This window comes from Nilaparvata lugens, chromosome 1 (genome assembly GCF_014356525.2).
Source record: "Nilaparvata lugens isolate BPH chromosome 1, ASM1435652v1, whole genome shotgun sequence".
NCBI classification, from domain to species: Eukaryota; Metazoa; Arthropoda; class Insecta; order Hemiptera; family Delphacidae; genus Nilaparvata; species Nilaparvata lugens.
Window position 1 is genome coordinate 4,831,423 of NC_052504.1, and position 19,922 is coordinate 4,851,344.

Genomic DNA, 19,922 nt, shown 5'->3' on the forward strand with positions numbered 1-19,922 from the left:
TTTGCAAACGCAGCTCTCGACTAGAGCCAAGTCTCTTCTCAACCTGAGTCACGTAGGTGTGAGTTGAGCCTTAATCATCCACAAATAGGTAAAAATTATGAATTTATTTATCATGAGAAGCTTCTGTGATACTGAGATGAAACTATCAGATGCCTAGATGACTTTCTTCTTACAGACTGACCTGTAATAATAATAATACTGAGAGTGATGCCCACATAAGATCTTAGGCTTGTGCGTGGGTAATGAGTGAGGAGGAATGATGATGAGAGATGACGACTACGTTTTAGGTAGTCGGGACCGACGGCTTATCGTCTCCTCTAAGACCGTAGACCGAAAGACCGTATCTATGTGATTGTGCTGTTGTCAAAAACTTTTTGCCCCGGTCAAGATTCGAACTCGGGTTCTCTTGATTAGTAGACCGGCTCGTTATCACTTACTCCAACGAGCCAGCCAAAGAAGATCCTAGAATCCTAGTGAGCTACTGAAGAGACTCAAAGCGAATTTCAGCATCAAGTAAATCTACTGTATTGGAATTTATTATGCAGTTCCTCCAAATTTATTTCTCAAAGTATTACTTCTAGTTGTAATAGTACAATATTTTTGACTCACACTTATCTGAGGATTTGACTCAACACAGTGGAGTGAATAGGATTAAAAATGTTTCTTTCCTTTTAGATGAGATTACAGATTTTTTGAAGGTCAGAGGATTTCAATCGTGGTGGCTATTGAAGCCTGATCTTTTTGAAATTGAAAGATATTGCAGAATTTTAATAAAATTAAATCGCTTTTTCAAAACCATCATTATAAAAAACATTAATTCTGCATCCTACTTCATAATGCACACTAATCAGTCTCCAACTCTATTGAGCATCATCTCAAAACATAACTATTTCCTAATTATAGAAAAATACTATTTTCCTACAGTTACCTTGAAAAGTGGCCATTCCTGCACTGATTACAGAACGCAAAGAATCACTTTTCCGCTCTAGTGCGGGAAACTTTTTTCTGCACTCCAGATTTGCAACATGGCAACGCAAAATAGTTAGTAGGTTATATGGAGCACCAGTGCAGCAAAATCAAAATTAAGTTGGTAACTGAACTGACTGGGCTGCTATAGTGTTGTGGTGCACGTGTGTCATAATATTAAGGCAGTGGATGACAGCAGTTGACAGCCACCACATTCAGCACACAGCCGCCTTCATTCATTTACTACTACATTATTCAATTTTAAATAAATTAAGGTTTTTATTAATAATAAAATTACACAGAAAAACATTTGATGGATTTCAGGGAATTTTACCCATAATTACCCACTTTTCATATTCAATGGTAACTGTAGGAAAAATTTAATGTGAAATAGGTGCACAAAGTTCCTCTGCTGCACTCAAGAAACCATTCCGCCCTCGCCTACGGCTCGTGCGTAAACGTTTCTTTCGGTGCAGCAAACTTTGCGCACTAGTTGCACAAAAAACTATTTTCAGAACAGTAACAGTAAAGCCAGTTACACACACATCGATTTTTGGACGTACGATTTTCTGCCGTCCTTATAAATTCTATTAGATTAAACAGATAATGTTTGTCGAGTTCCTTTTAATATAAAAGAATTTATGAGAACGGCAAAAAACCGTACGTCCAAAAATCGATGTGTGTGTAACTGGCTTTACTGTTACTGTTCTGAAAATAGTTATTTGTGCAACTAGTGCGCAAAGTGACAGTTTACAGTTCAGACTAATTGTTACTATCAGATAGATATAAAAAACTTCTAAACAATAAATGTTTCAAATTATTATGATTCACTCGTTCGTTTAGCACCTAAGTATTCGTCCCTCCCGAAAGAATATTCAATACTACTACGAAATTCCAACGCAAATTTTTACTAATTCTTGACCTTGATTGATGATTGACTTTAATTACAAAAAAAAGTACAGTACCCAAATTGACTTTTGAGATATTTATTTCAATGATGAGGATATATAAACTACAATAAGCAGTCTGTTTTCTAGTAAACTCATATAATCAAAAACAATAATATCACACCAACTTTATATTTAAATATACCAGAATAATATATTGTTTTTAATCTACCTGTCATGTGTTTCCTGTTTTTAATACAGAGTTATCATAAAAGAATGGTGCGGTTTCGAAAATGGTTCAAAGAAAAACCAAATTACTTACAGTTTCAACATGTCGTCTCAGGTCGTCTCAGGCAGTTTTTACATGATTGATGAATTTAAATATGTGCGCCTTTAGTCGTTCGACAAAATATCCAAACGATAATCAATTTCTCTCCAAACATTCGCTAAAATTCCATTAGTTATGGTTGTCATTGCTTCATTAATCCTGTTTTTAAGTGGTTCAGGTAGATTTTTTCTTGTAAATTTACATCAAAAACATTGTTTATTCACAAGAAATCGCGAACTGAACCACTTTAAAACAGGATTAAAGAACCAATGACAACCATAATCGAAGAAATGTTATCGAATGTTAAGAGAGAAATTTATTATCGTTTGGACATTTGTCGAGCGACTAAGGGCGCACCTATTGAAAGTTATTAATCATGTAAAACTGTTTCAGACGACAAATTAGGTGAATAAAAAACATTAACTGTAAGTAATTTGGTTTTTCTTTAAACAATGTTCGAAACCGCACCATTCTTTTATGATAACTCTGTATTATAAAACTGTAAAGAGTTTTCTGTTATGTACAAAGAATAATACACCGTATATACATAAATTCTATCATATGAACTGCTTTCAAATCAACAGGATCTACAAGAATAAAAACCAATTTATTCTCATTCTACGGATATGTGGTACCTGGTGATAGGCAATTCTCACCATGCGGTATTTGATTTTCAAGATCATCGGTCTCCTCAACATCGTATGCAGCTATCACAAGAGCAACGTTTTCTCCATTCAAATGATTAGGTATACACTATGCTGAACGACGAGATCACTCAGGAAATTTTCAATAGAGGCAGATTGAACCCTGAGCAAAATAATGTAACCATAACACGAGGCGCTGAGAGATGGCCGACCATGTAAGTGACGAGATGGTTGACTACTTACGTCTCTGCTCTACAAGGATGTGGCTGGAGAATAGGTCTGAGAATGTTGATGTCAACGGAGAGAAAATCGAAGACTGCAAGGGGACAATCCACTACCCAAGTCTCCACTTTACAAGGTTGAGGCTGGAGATCTTGGCTGAGAACATAGATGTCATCAAGAATCTGAGGACCATGGAAATCAAAGACTGCAAGGAGAGAATCTACTATCTACTTTTCCACTCTAAACCTAGCGCCGCAGTGCAGGCTGGTTGCTTGGCTGAATCGGATTAGGCGCTGAGACAGCAAATAATAGCAGCGTTGGTGGGAATGCGAGCGGCCGCAGTAACATCTTCCACCCAGCAATGGTCGGCGTAGTTCCGCCTAGCGGACAGACGAAAGATCAAACCAGTCAGTTATTTGATCCCTCCAGCCAGGCTCAGCCAAGCAGCCGAGACAATAGAACAATGGAGTGGCGGTCTTATTCGCGTTCATCAGCAGTTTTCTTTCTCACGATTATTTTGATTTTTGTGTGTCAATAATAACTCCAGTCACCAGTAAAAAGTTACCAGAAACGTGGTATACTACCATATTAATGACTTTTCATGATGATTTTCAATTATTTAAAAACATTGTTGACATTCTGAGCCTTTAGGCTAAACTTGGGGTCGCTGAGAACGAATCTGCAATCAGAATTTCTCTATCACGAAAAATAACGAAAAAAATCCAGCTGTTGATCTTCCGGCAACCGTTAACAGTCATCCTGCAATGCGGCCGAAACACTTCCAAGCCAGACACCCATCTCGAATGACAACAACGCCAAGCTGTAAGAAACCATCCTGCACTGCGGCGCTAGGTTAAAAGGATGGGGCTGGAGATGTCTGAGAATGGAGATGTGAATAGGGAAACAGGAGGCTGTGAAAATTTGGAGGAGAATTTGGGTCAAAACAAATACTGGATTTCATGAGATCACGTTTTCTCCATTATAAAACTACAATGATGAACCAAAATTAACAATGAGAGCCCTGAGGAGTGTCTTAACCAGAACAGAGGCACCAAAGGATGGCCTACCAGGTAATGCCTAAGTTATGAGATGTTTGACTACTTACATCTCTGCTCTAGAAGGATGAGGCTGAAGATGTCTGAGAAAGTTGATGTCATCAAGGAGTCTAAGTAACATGGAAAAATCAGACCGCAATGGGAGAATATACTACTTACATTTCCACTCTAGGAGGATTAGTCTAGATTAATTTTTCCCAACTTAATTGACTGTGTTCAGAAGATTTTGTGTGTTTTTGCATCCATGTATGTCTGTGAATCTAAATTCAGTAAGCTGAAGTTCATGAAAAAAAAACAAGAACCGATCCAGGTTAACAAGTGAGAAAGTAGACAATGTCAGTTTCTTCCCAACCTGCTAACATAGATGTCATATTGGAGAGTTGTGAGAGATTTCACCCTTCTACTTCAACGAATTAATACATTAAAGTAGGCCTATTAATGAAATCAAGAAAAAGATTTTTCCCTACTTTTTTACATGCGAAAAGTTTATTTTTTATTTAATTAACTAATATTATAATCATATTGTTTGCAAGTTATTTGACACCACTTTATAGTGTATTACAGCAATATGAAAAATATAACCTATACCATTTAGGTAAAGATTTAGGTTTAGGCCTAGGCCCAGACTAAACTGTACAATTTGTAATTTGCGGGCCTGACGAGGATTTTATATAATCTATTTGGCTCACTCTAATCCTAGTGAGGATCACTGGTCTACAGATTATGTCTGACAACGAGGACACTGAAGACCGTGAGAATCAAAGACCACAAGATGAGAATTGGCAAGCACCAGGGCCGAAAAAGATACTGGATATCAGTTGAGAATGATATTAAATTTATTTATATTATATTCTACATGTATTTACATTTATTATATTTACACATTATTGAAACAATAAAACAGAAGAATTTATTCCATGTATTGTAAAGATGTGTTTTGAAACACAATATATGCTCCACGTTATATAATTTGGCTTTACAATGTGGGGCATATATCTAACCCCCAAAATACCCCGTTACAGTATGTTTTAGGGAACTATAATGCAATATGAATTATATAATTTGGCTTTACAACGTGGGGCATATATTCAACCCCCAAAATACCCCGTTACAGTATGTTTTAGGGAACTATAATGAAGACAAATATATATATGTTTTAATGAATCATTAGTACCCTTTCAGTTTTCTTTACTTGGACAAAAAATAATTTTTCCCAAATAATAATGATAATGGAATCATAGTTATAAATGACATGTCTACAAAAAGTAAACTAAAATGCTACTTGTCGGTTCATTAGAAATAACGTATTGAGAAGCCCTAGAAAATACAGCAATGATCATATTTGACAAATGTTTTTCAATTTTTAAATTCCATTATGAGACCCCAGTTGAACGTTGAAAATATTAGATAGAAGATAAGACCTATTACACCATCATGGAATTTATACTAAAATGACATATACTTGAGCTGCGTTTACACCAAAGTTATTAACAAAATGTTAATAACTTAATCCTTATAGATTCTATTAGATTGAACATAACTTATCATACACATGATGAACAACATTATGTGTTTGTCAAGTTCCGTTCAATCTAAAAGGATTGAGTTATTAAAATTTTGTTAATAATAAGTTATTAACAAAATTAACATTTTGTTGATATCTTTGGTATAAACGCAGCTTAACAAGCATCGCTTGATTCTGTATTGATTCTTGACTATAAATGAACTAACTTGTAATGTATAGAACATAAATTAAGGTCATTTATGCATCAGCTCACTTGAATCTGTCAGGAATCAATCAAAGAGTGAACCAATTACGAGTATATGATCTTATATTTGACTGAGTGATGGGTCTCTTACAGATTTTATTCATTCAACATGTGGATGATGCACCTCTGTCTCTCTCCACGTATTTTCTATCGCTTCCATCATAGCTATGAAGGCACGCGAGTTTTGCGCAAAATAGCCGAGAACAACTCCAATCACCATCCAACTCAGTATCAGCAAGTAGTCTCTCTCTTTTGCAATAACAGACGGAACAGGTCCGCCAAAATCAGCTGACGTAACGAACATCTTCTCCTCTGGTTTCACACCTGCAAATCAAAATTACAAATTTCAACAACAGAAATAATATTGTGAATAAATGGAGAGCAGGATGATTTAAAAAAATAAATTTCTCCTGTTTGTGGGATTTTTTGATAGTTATACTAATTTTAAAATGCCAGCAATCCTATACTATTGAACGAGCAACTTCTGTTTATATGTTAATATGTTTGTATTCACCGGATCTCGAAAACGGCTCTAACGATTCTCACGAAATTCAGAATATAGTAGGTTTATAATATAAAGATTCGATTGCACTAGGTCTCATCCCTGGGAAAACTCGCTGAAGGACATTAAAAGGATAATTATTATTCATCCTTGGAAAAACAGCTGATAATAATTATTTCGTCGTATGTTGGTGATGGAAGTGAGTGAGCGAGTTCATGTGTGTGGGAATGTGTCAAAATTATGACTTGGCTGTTGAACTTTTGTAATCATTCAGTCAGGTACTTGGTGCCGGTTGCAGAAAAGCCGGGTTTTTTCAATCCGATTAATTCCAGTAGATCCATCTGTATGATCTTGTCTTCTCTGATTTGGTTCACGTGAAGTTAATCAGGATTAAAATTCAACCGGCTTTTGAGCAACTGGGCCTTTGTGAGGGAAAGTTTTGCATTCCTCTGGGAATTAATCTCAATTTACTGTTATTAGATAGAACATTCAGCAATGATCATATTTGACAAATGTTTTTCAATTTTTTAATTCCATATTAGACCCCAGTTGAACGTTGAAATATTAGATAGAAAATAATACCTATTACACCATCATGGAATTTATACTAACATAACATATACTATCAAGCATCGTTTGATTCTGTATTGGTTCTTGACTATAAATGAACTAAAATGAACTAACTTGTAATGTATAAAGTATAAATTAAGAGCATTTATGAATCAGCTCACTTGAATCTGTAAAGCCCCGCACACACACATACATTTTTGTTTGTACGATAATTTGCCGTCCTTATAAAACAGGTGATTTCAAACAGATGATGTTTATCAAGTTTCGTTTAATCTGATAGAATTCATAAGTACGGCAAAGTATCGTACGAACAAAAATCGATGTGTGTGTGCGGGGTTTCAAGGTAGGCGCACACAGATCGTCATCGGACGGACGGCACGCATCGGACGGATCGGACGATTAGATTTGATGCATTGTTTTCAATTGGAGTGAGCATACCTATCCGCATCGTACGCATCGTAGATCGGAAATGCCGTCAGGAATTCCGAGAGGAGCATTGAACGGCGGCTCCGTTCGGATTTAATCATCCTTATTTAAAGAGTTTGACAAATTTACGACAGAACTTGAGTTTGTGGCCTAGGCCCGACTTAACATTAAACACTGGTGTGCCTTTTGAATGTTTGCTACCATCGGACTCAATGGCTCAATCGCACGGCGATAAGCTGTGTTCAGTTTAACTATAATGTTGTCTGAGGACATTCAAAAGCTCAAAAAAGATTACTTGCGACATGCGGAAGTAGCTAAAAAATATTACACTTTAAAGTTATATAAGAGTACATTAGTAATAATTCCAGTGAAAACAAGATGGATAACCAACAACGAAGAAATATTACATCGTCTTCAATTAAATCAGGAAACAGATGATTAAATTCTCCGTATTATATCCTTTGCTGATTAATTCTATGGATCCTCAATTTTCGTTTTCTCTTTCTACGTCGCTGATCTCTTCTTCATCTTCGGCTAACAAACAAGTAACAATTATCACTTCTTCTTTGCTACTGCTATCCATCACTTATATACTGTAATATTTAATAAAAACTTGTAGTACCCATTATGAAAAACTTTAAAATAAATAAAGTAATAATACCCTTTAATAAAGGGTACTAAAAGTTTTTACATTGTTTTTATTAATTTTGACAAAAGTAGCCCATACAAGTGAAGTTATTTTACTGTAATATTTGCTTATTAAATTCCTAATTTGCACACGACTCGACATATCGTAATGAACACAATGAACTAAAATGCAAATGGTCCGATGACGACTAGTGTGCGCAGCAACTGAAAAAAGTACGATCCGTCCGATGCGTGCCGTCCGTCCGATGACGATCTGTGTGCGCCTACCTTTAGGAATCAATCAAAGAGTGAACCAATTACGAGTATTATGATCGTATATTTGACTGAGTGATGGAGCTCTTACATATGTTATTCATTCAACATGTGGATGATGCACCTCTGTCTCTCTCCACGTATTCTCTATCGCTTCCATCATAGCTATGAAGGCACGCGAGTTTTGCGCAAAATAGCCGAGAACAACTACAATCACCATCCAACTCAGTATCAGCAAGTAGTCTCTCTCTTTTGCAATAACAGACGGAACAGGTCCGCCAAAATCAGCTGACGTAACGAACATCTTCTCCTCTGGTTTCACACCTGCAAATCAAAATTGCAAATTTCAACAACATAAAATCCCATACTATTAAACGAGCAATTTCTGTTTAGATGTTTATATATCTGTATGTAACCGGATATCGAAAACGGCTCTAACGATTCTCACGAAATTTGGAACAAAGTAGGTTTATGATATGAAAATTCGATTGCACTAGGTCTCAACCCTGGGATAACTCGCTGAAGGACATTAAAAGGATAAATACAGCCTTGGAAAAACAGCTGGAAATTTTGTCGTCTGTCGATACAGTAATGGAAGTGAGTAAGCGAGTGCATGTGTGGGTTATTCCTCAGCTGAGATCACAAGAGGAATAACCCAGCAAGAAAATCTTATTTTTGTTTATTTCTCTTTTTTTAGAAAACATGTTTACTTCAGAAAGTCCAAAATAGTAACTAGATGCTGTTAGTGTTGAATAGTAAATAGTATATTAACAATAATATTGTAGCAAACATCGTCATCATTCTAAATTTAATTCATAGTATATAATTATATATATTTGTAATTATTGATGATATGTTTGTATTTTGAAGTGTGAATGAATTGTTATTTTGATGAGTGATAGTAGCTTAACCTAGATTTTTATTTGGACTGTAGTATAAATTTGAAAAGGGACAGTTTTGGGCATAAGCCTGTTGTGCCTCCTCATATAACTGTAAAAATAATTGTACGACTGAAAAAATATATATAAACTATAAATTAAATCTTTCCTTACAAATTTTCTATGCTTTTACACTCCAGAGCGAAGCTCGGTCCCCCGATATTTGTGAATAAATGAGGAGCCGAATGATTTCAAAAAATAAATTCCTCCTGTTTGTGGTTTTTTATAGTTATAATTTTAAAATGTCAGCAATAGAGAACAAAATTGTCCGAATCCCACCTATAGTCCGAGAGATATTACTTTTAACATGAAGAGGGGAAACCAGTTTCTCCTTGCACAGTTTGTAGCATGGACAGAGTAGAGGAGAGGAGTAAGCATGCTGCGCACAATTGAATGCTGGCACAAATCAATCAATCAAATTTCATTTACTCAAGGAGTTGCATATAAAAAGCAAGCTTCACAACATTGAATTGTCACAATCAATAATAAGCACAGAAAATATAATAGCGTGAGGAGGAGGAGACGTCAAAAAATAACAACACTGCCTCTAGGAGCACCCCGTGGAAGAAATCAATTAATTTCAGTTTATTTGAAGGAAATTTTTATTTTGTAATAATTCTATATTTATTTTCTTCCCTCACAACATCCACACATTCATTCACTGTGTATGGCGCTTTTTTAACAGAGCTTCCCTCATCCTTCCGGTCATCTTTGGAAAGTTGGAAAAATCTTTAAAATTATAAGGGAGTCTATTTAAAATTTTTATTGCGCAATAGTGTGGGCCTTTCTCCAGAGGGGTTAGTCCATGTGCCGGGTAACCGAGGATCGAGCAACCACTCCTCGTATTGTAGGAATGATCAAGTGCAACGAATGAGAATCCCTCCAATTTTTACTAACGTACGTGATGATCTCCAGAAAGTACATGACTGGGAAAGTTAATATACTCTCTCTTACAAAATAAGGCCTACGGAATGTTCGGGCTTTAAGATTAAAGATTATTCTCAGAGCCCTTTTCTGCCTCCTGAAAATCACCCCAAGGTGTGTGTCATAGCCACCCCAGAATATCAAACAGTAACGAATGACTGACATGAGATAGCCACGATAGATCGCAAACCCTACTGCTCACCCACCCTCACACACCTCTGCGAGAACAGAATATCAGATATCCTATGCAAGAAACGCTGCACCTGATCACCCCATTTCAAGTCATCCTGCAGCTCGACCCCGAGAAACCACCTCGTCACATTTGACTGATTGTCGCCTGATAGGCCTACGGTAGGTATATTGTTGTTTAGAGTTCGTCGGGATGCTGTAAATTGAATAATTTTTGTTTTGTTGGTATTTAGTTTAAGGTGATTCTAATTGAGCCAGTGATTGCCTCTTGAGTCTTGATTTGAATATCCCTTTTGAGCCCTAAATTAAGGAGAATGCTGTTAGGTAGTGGGAGTGATTGATGAAGGAAAAAATATCGAGCTTCTATGTATTCGAGTGAAAGCCGTGTTAAAAGTAATATCTCTTAGACTAATAATCAATTAAATTATCTCTCGGAGAAATAATGATTGAGTCCCACCTGTTGTTTTTGTGATGTAAGAGCCGTGTTAAAAGTAATATCTCTTAGACTAATAATCAATTAAATTAAATCTCGGACTAATATCTCTCGGAGAAATAATTATTGAGTCCCACCTGTTGTTTTTGTGATGAATCTAGAGAACATCTCAAGCGTGTACTCTGTGTCATTGAATTTGGCAGCAGCCCGCCCGTTATGGAACAGCATTATAGTAGGCACTCCTATGATCCCGTAATGAGTATTCACACTGCAAATATCAACAAACATTCCTTTAATTATTCACTTATTTATTGACAATCTACTACTCTCATTCTGTGTAATAACACAAACGCCTATCAAATTTTAACAGTCATTAAATGCCATGAGACAATCAGAGAAGGCTTATCCGTAGAGAAGTCTTCTCTGATTGGTTCTCGTGGCATTTAATGACGGTTAAAATTTAACATATATTAATTTAATAAAGCATATTAAATGTTATTCATGACTAGCAGGCAACCCGTGCTCCGTATGGGTCTAATTAAAAACTTGAACTGGAAACTTTAAGAATTTAAAATAGCCCTATAATCATCCTCGGTAAATTAAGAATCCATCTGCAGAATTTCAAGTAAATCAGTCCAGTAGTTCAAACGTTATGATGCGTCAAGCTTGAATTTCCTATCCCGTACGTGTATAAGCTAATTCTTTTCTTTATTATATTATAGATTGAATGCCATGAGAACCAATCAGAGAAGGCATTACGGTAGAGAAGTCAGGAGAAGACTTCTCTACCGTAATGCCTTCTCTGATTGGTTCTCGTGGCATTTAATCACCGTTAAAATTTAACAGGCTTTTATGCAACAGGTCAACTACCACGAATTTATGGCAACCAAGGCAAAGATGTGGTCAACTACCACAAATTTATGACAACTTTCAAATTTTTTTTTTCAAATTTTTATTTATTCAAGTAAGTTACAATACATTCTGGTTCATACACGAATCTACAATAAATTACAGTACAACAGCCAATTATGCAGCAAATTTCACATATTATGAAAACTTATTAATTACAATGAAGATTGAATGCAACATTAGAATATTGATAATATAGTATTGTAATATAACTACATAAATCAGCGGTGTTTCAACAATGAATAAATGATAATTTCAATGAATAAATATACACCCCACTATATATTATATGTGTTGGGGTATAAGTAATTAGTTGCTTATTGCGTGTAATAATTACTATTTACAAACTTCATTCACTGATATGGGATTAAAGTTTTTTATAATAAAATTAGTAAAAATGTATAATACAAACAAACAAAATTATGGAATTAGTAAATAAATATTAATGTTCTATTAAGGATAATAATAAGAAAGGTTATTTTTAGAAAAATGAAAAACAGTAAAGAGTGGAATGAAGAATAAATAGTTTCAATATTTACAGTCTAACTAAATTTTCACAATTTTCCACTCCAATATCAACCAACCAGGAAAATAAACTTTTCTTGAACCTGTGTCTATTGAATTCTTCCCTAATGTAACTTGGTATTGAATTATAAATTTTTGGTCCCAAATATGTGTAGTTTCTTTGCCCAAATGTAGTGTTCATCCTTGGTACTATTGAATACGTGTTTCTCTGCCTTGTTTGATGGTTATGATCTGCCAGTCTTATGTGTTCGTTGTTTCTCCTCATTCGCGTGATGATAGCCTGGATGTAGAGTTGTCTTACACTCAGTACTTTACTGTCCTTGAAAAGAATGTTCGTGGGGAATTGATTCTCCTTGAAGCCTATTATTTTTAGTATTCGTTTTTGAAGTTTATAGAGAGGTTCAACATGTGTAAAATTCGTAGCTCCCCAGATAATTATGACGTATCTTAAAATGATTGCACTAAAGAAAAATAAACAGTTTTTAATGTCTCATAGTTGAGGATTTTACGGAGTTGATAGAATTTGTAGAGAAGCTTCCTGATCCGGGTAATTGATAGATTAATGTGCTTGTCCCATTTGAATTTGTTGTCCACTATTGTTCCTAAATATTTTATTTCATTGACTTGTTGAATTGAAGGGCAATCACACGGGTTGTTGGTGCTTCCACAGTGATGCAGGATTATTGAAGAATCCGGTGGTCTCGTCCGTTCTGTCAGAGAAAAGGCTAAAAATTTCGTTTTTGTTGCATTTACTGTAAGCAAATTTTCTCTTAACCATTTATCGACTTTGATCAATTCTTCCTGTGCCAGATTAAAAACTTCCTCCCAGGTGTTTCCTTCAAATAGTATACACGTATCATCAGCAAAAGCTATTACTCTTCCTCTTATCTTAATTGAACATAGCTCATTTGCATATGCCAAATACAGAATTGGCCCAAGAACTGTTCCTTGGGGAATCCCAAACTTCATCGTTTCCTCTGAACTGAGATGTTCTTCAACTTTGACTTTTTGACGCCGGTCACAGAGGTATGATCTAAACCATGCTAGAGGAACTCCTCTAATTCCCATGGCTTCTAATTTCTTCAGCAGCAAACTGTGATTAACAGTGTCAAAAGCTTTTGCTAGGTCCAGGAACACTGCTGCACATTTTTTGTTATTTTCTAGCTTATCTGTGACAAAATTTGACAATTCTAATACCGCATCTTCTGTACTCCTCCCCTCACGAAAACCAAATTGATTCCTAGATAGTAAGTTGTTTTTTTCCATGTAATTCACAAGACGTTTCTTTACCAGTTTTTCCAAAATCTTAGAAATATTGCTTATAAGTGAAATAGGCCTGTAATTGGTGGCATTTGTTTTGTCGCCTCCTTTATGTAATGGTCTAACACATGTCTCTTTCATAGCTTTTGGAAAAATTCCTTTTGACAGACTTAAATTAAATATGTGAATTAATGGTTTTACAATTACATTTTTTATCGACTTCAATGTTCTATTATTGATTCCATCAAGTCCTGGAGCACTGTCATTTCGCAAACTACTAATAGCTTCAAGAAGCTCATCTTCAGTTACTGGGTGAAAGTAGATGGAGTGTAGAGTTCTTGTAACAGGTTTATATTGGGATATGATTTGGTCTAGTGGTTTTCTTAAGGAATCTATTATTGTCTCCGCCATTTCTTCACCTACATTTGTGAAAAAGTTATTCATGTGGTTGAGCACAGTTTCTGGATTTTCCTTTAGATTGAAAATCCTATCATCTATTTTAATAGCATTCAATTTCATTTTTGTTTTTGATTTAGAGTCAGTAGCATCTTTGATTACTTTCCACATTTTTTTATTATCCTTTCCAGCTTCATACAATTTCTCTCTATAGTATTGGTCCTTTGTTTCATGAATTAAAGCTGTGAGTGTATTCCTATACCGACGATAGAAGTTGGTTAAGTTAATGTTGTTTGGGTCTTCCTTTCTTCTTTTGTTGAGTAGATTTCTGGTTCTTATTGCTGCTACTATACCTCTGGTGATCCATGGTTTGATGGGTTTGTACTTCTTCTGCCGCCGATGCTGCTTGATACTATTTTGTATATGTTGTCTCAGAGTTGATAAGAAGGTGTCATAAGATGTATCTGGATTATTATCTTCTAAAACATGAATCCACTCCTCATTCAGTAGTTCATTCTTCAAGCTATTAATGTCTATTTTCTCGTTTATTTCATGTGTTCCAGTTTCATTTGCACTATTTCTCGAAATATGTTGCACTCCTAGAATTGTGGTGAAGTGGTCAGTTATTGTTGATTCATAAATGATTGGAAAAAGATTATCTCTGGAGTTGGTAGCAATGTGATCTATGCAAGAAGCAGTTTCTGTTGTAGTTCTGGTTGCTTGTTTAATGCAGAGTCTGAGCCCATGCTCGCTTAGAAGATCGCAGTAGTCATTCAATTGATGATGTGGACGAATTTGAAGGGTGTTAATATTCATGTCTCCGGCACATATGACTTGTTGCCCTCTTAATTCATTCAGGATCGATTCCAAGTCACTCAGGAAATCTGTAATATCATTGAAGGACGGTGATCTGTATATTGCAAGGATGTTCCACTTTTTGTCTGCTGCATCCAACCGAATATGTAGGACATTTGCCTGGTTAATATGTAGCTCAACACATTGTACATTTATACTATCTTTAACATAAACAACTACACCATCATTTTGTAATGGGTTGTTTATGGTGGAAAATACATCATATCCTCAAATGGACTGGAGTACAAATTCAGTCCTAATCCAGCATTCGGTTAGAATAATAACATCAAAAGAAAAATTAATGTCGCACAATTGAATCATCAGCTCATCAAAATTTCTTCTGATACTCCTTATATTGAGACAGAAGATGCTCAAATCACAAGAACTCAATGCTGCACAAGTTGTTGACTGTTGTTGATCACTTCATCGTTTATTTCTTCAAAATAATCAAGATCCTCGAAGCTGAGCAAATTTGATAAGTTGTTGTTACTCATTATTTAAACTCTCATTAATCCCTTCCATGTTTCTTTCATTCCAGCTTAAGAGAAACTCTTCACTAACATCCTTTAGTTTTCGAATTAGGGTCAGCACTAAATCTTCTTGCCCTGTTGTGATATATCTGAAGGTTTGTGTGTGTCTGCTCATTGCTACTATTACATGTTGTGTGCTGTTATATATTCCAAGTTGTTTTTTATTGTTCCTTATCAGAACTACATTCTTGTGAGTTAAGCCCTGTGCTTCATGAATTGTATGGACTTTAACTGAAGGGTGAAGTTTTGATTGCAGCTCTTCTAGCACTGTTTTCTTCTCGAGCTGAGTGAATGTAAGAATCAGAGTGTTAGGTTCAAGTGGTCCAAGTTCTCCATTTGTTATTGGAGGTCTGACGGATAACAGGACCTCATTTTTCGTACTAATGTCCTGGTAGTAGCTGGAAAGGATGTAGCAGACGTCTATTGGACACCTTCTAGTTACTGTTTGATGGATTCTCTTCTCACAGAGAGATGAAATGTGTGACCATTCAGCTGTTAATTTACTTCTCTCTATGTAAGGTATTTGGTTTGAATCTCCTAGCAGAACAATCTCAGAAGCACCAGCGAGAGATGAGACAAATCCCACGAAACCTGCATGCATTAATACTGCTTCATCTATGAAAAACACGTTTGTACTGCTTTTTTGATCCGTTTATTATAAAAGATGAAACTATAAAGTTTTTTTTATAATTGGCTACATCTTTGTATTTTTATAAAGATAGCACAAATATGAAGTTCACTACAAAAAACTTCTAACTAATGATATTTTCAAAGTTTTTTCAATTTGAATACTATCATAGAGAAACGATAGCATAAGTAGATATCCGATGGTATAGGGCGTTTATGTCGCAACTTTTTCTGTTATCCCAAGCCGATAGTTCACATAGTTCTTTCCTCTGCAGCTGTGTGACGCTGGTAGTCTCTCAAATTGTGCCGTTCATACACTATCACCCCAACAAAACAGTAAAAATTGACAATAATCGACAGTAATTGGCTTGAGATAACAGTAAAAGTTGCGACATAAATTCCCTATACCATGGGATATCCACTTACGCTATTGTTTCTCTATGATACTATAAATTCATCAAAATAAAATAATTTCTTCTCAGGAAATTTTTTCCGCTTATTATTTTTTCGATTTATGAACGTCTCAAGTCCAATTTTGGAAACAGATCATTTCAAATTCGGTAAGAGATGATTCATGAAATTTTGAGGGTGTTGAAACCGGTTTCAAGTTCAAATCTTCAATGTTTATTGAGATATTTTTAAAATATGTATAATTCATTTTTTCCTTAGCTCTACAGCCCAGGGTGAGCTTTGGCTTCCTCCACAACATTCCTTCAAGCCTCTCTGTCATCAATCAATCTTCTCCATCCTCTATAGCCCATCTTTACCAAATCATCTCCTAACCTCCTCATCCTCCTATCGCATTCTTTGTCTGTCCCTTTTTCTTCTTCAGAAAAGCTTCTCTTTAGGCTAGCTTCACACGCATTCGGTTCGGTTCGTTTTTGGTTCGTTGCCGACAACGAATGAGGCTTTCATACATATCAGGTTTTAAATTTGTACGGTTCTAATTAGGTATTTTTCTTCTCAAACACAGCTGTGTTTGGATTTTTACAATTCATGCTGATAATAAAATATTAGAGCTGGTGTTCAAATAGTAAGATGTGATTTCTTGAACAACAAAATTTTCAATTTAATTATAAATTGTGAACTATTTGAATAGTTTATTTTTGATTATATTAATTTTGGACGTTCAGAGTGATTATTTTTTTGAATTGATAATTTGTTTCAATTATGACACATGGTACATAACGTTCATCTCTTCTCTCCATTAATAAAATCATGTAATTTTCATGGGAAAAATATAATAAAAATTCTCCCTGAGTTTTAATTCATCTTCATATTATTTTCTTAGCAAACTATTCATTGAGAAAAAAATGCTCCAGAGAACTAACAGAAATGAATTTACCATATGATTTTGACTTGGAAAATTTTCAAACAGATAATCATGATATCAGGTTAAAATAAAAACAAAAAAAGCAAGCGTGTGTAAAAGACTTAGTTTACGGTTTCCTAGCAACGAATTCGAATATGATAAAACCTATTCGTGTCGAGTTGGCGTTTGGTGCTATACGGTTGCTATTCGGAACCGAATTCAAACCGAATCACCGTTTCACACTTATCGGAATTTTCCGAAAACGAAACGAACCGAACCGAATGTGTGTGGAAGTAGCTCTTCGCTAGAAACGATGAACCCGATGGAATTTATTGGAGTCAAATGGGCGTTCGGTCCTATGCGGTTTCTATTCGGTACCGAATTCAAACCGAATTACCATTTCACACTTATCGGAATTTGCCGAAAACGAAACGAACCGAACCGAATGTGTGTGAAACTAGCCTTAAGCACTATTTTCTGGCATTCTGGTCTCATTCATCCTGAGAACAATTCATTCGATTTGAATATAAAAATACTTCCATATAGGATATAAAAGTACTTCAATATGAATAGAACCATTCTTTTATTTTCCATTACATTCTAAATACAAAATAATTAAACACACATTTACGGCTTGATCAATTTCTATCTACATTTGGCAAGGAACAGTTTTGGGCTTTAAGCCTGTTGTTCCTTTCCCAATCATTCATAGTTGAGAATTATATTGTAACCTATGTATCAATGTATAAATAAATAAATGATCGCCAGCCGGAATACTTCATTCAATACCCTTACAATAATTATTTATCATTGAACTTACCTTTGATATGCTGTAACCCTGATTGCAGCAATTTTTATGGAGGGGAATGCTCGTGGTAGGGCATTAAAATGAGGTGCAGCCATACAACTGAATGGACAGGTGCGAGAGAAGAAAAGCACCACTGTACAATCAGCTTTCGTTGTTTTCGAGGTGATATTCGGCAATGTTGTCAGCATATTCATCAGCCTTGTCGAGTTCACCAACTGTAAAATTAACAATTATTGCATTATTCAACTTGTACTTCGATGAAGTATTGTTGTTATAGTTGTATTGAAAGACTTTGCAAAAATTGAAACTGTGATTGATGTTGTGGGTAAGCTTCCATAATGAATAGATAAAGCAAATAAGAAAGTATTGACCTCTATTTTTGTGATACACATACAAAATTAGCTTTCACGTTATTATTAGAAAAGAAAAAAATCAAACTTTTATTCTTCATTCTTTATTGGTTAATACAATAATACATCATAAAAACTATAGGGAGAGAAAAAAATAATATAACCTTGTGCTATTCCACTCCCAAATTCAGATAACACATAGTCCGAAATAGGTTAAGTCTTGTAGTTTTTCACTTCACAAAATGTCACAGTCCTTAATTATTTTCACAAAGTAGATTTTTAAATTTAGATGCTTCAAAATCAAACATAGAAGAAATATTTCACATTATCATCACTAAAATAGGAAATATTCACATATCAAAGAAATAATTTTGCAGGACCAAAAAACAAACTTAATATTCTTAATAACCTATATTTACATATAAATTTTAATATAAGGGTACCAGTTTTTGGCATAGGCTGCCAACTCAACAACACAGGAAATACTGAAACCGGTCGCGTCAAAAAAAAGGAATAAAAGGGTAGGCCTACTAGTTATTACAATTAAAAACATACTTCACTACTTTACACAGTAATAGTGTAAAAGCTGAAAACCCACAATAACTTGAACGAACTAACTTCTGATCCAACAAATTAATAAAGTGCAATGAAAAAATGTAGGTGTTGTGGATCCACTTTTCATATCTTCTGTAGAATATGATAGACAGTTTAATATAATATATGTAAGTAGAAATTACAACAGTTTATTTAGTTTTTGAACTATTTTTTACGACACTACAGTTTAATTTTTGTACAGTGACCGGCATATTAATCTGACGATTTTGTAGTAATTGTTGTGTTGACACCACTGTTATTGAAAAGGCGGGAATGTTGTACATCGACAGGTCTGTTCATGTCATTTCAGTAGCCAGTATGTCGTGGTCAAGTGAACATCGAGCGTTTGTGATTGAAGCTTATTTTAAAAGAAGCTCGCTTATTTTAACACAGCGTTTATTTCGCAGTCATTTCAATTTAAATCAACACGCGCCTGTTCCCAGTAGGAATGCGATCTTGCTGTGGGTAGAGAATTTTAGGAACACGTCGTCTGCTTTATAAACAAACCCAACAGGATGAAAACGGACTGTGAGAACGCCTGAAAACATTAAACACTAACACGGTGAGAGTAGCTGTTACACGGTCTCCATGCCGTTCAGCAGCGAAACATACTGTTGCGCTAGCCAATTCTGATCGAAGTGTACGACGAATTCTTCATTTCGACCTAAAATTCCATCCGTGTAAGATAATGTTAGTGCAACAACTCAATGCAAATGATTGGGCACATCGCAAAGCCGCTTATGAGATCATTCTCGAAAATGTCCACCAGGATGCCATTATTCTTTCAAGTGACATTTTCATTTGTCGAGATTTATGAATAAACAAAGTTACTGTTATTGGGCAGCCAATAATCCACAGAACTAGAGGAAGTCGTTCAACGAGAAATTGAAGTAATTCCATAAGTGATGATTGAGTGAGCAATGGCAAATTTTAGAATTAGCTTAAGTGAGTGTGTGAAAAGAAACGGCAATTATTTGGATGACATAATCTTCAAATAGAAAAA

At 35.2% G+C, this 19,922-nt stretch overlaps 1 protein-coding gene across 1 annotated transcript in view; it reads right to left on the minus strand.

Moving 5' to 3' along the window:
- Positions 1-7,833: 7,833 nt before the first annotated feature.
- LOC120348852 (thioredoxin domain-containing protein 15-like) overlaps positions 7,834-19,922 on the minus strand; it is a 31,967-nt gene continuing 19,878 nt past the window's right edge. Inside the window, exons 5-7 of the mRNA XM_039428528.1 lie at positions 17,988-18,190; positions 10,891-11,021; positions 7,834-8,593 (exon numbers count right to left, since the gene is read on the minus strand). Of these exons, the coding sequence (XP_039284462.1) occupies positions 8,370-8,593; positions 10,891-11,021; positions 17,988-18,190 (558 nt within the window). The 3' untranslated portion in view covers positions 7,834-8,369. The remainder of the gene's footprint in view (positions 8,594-10,890; positions 11,022-17,987; positions 18,191-19,922) is intronic.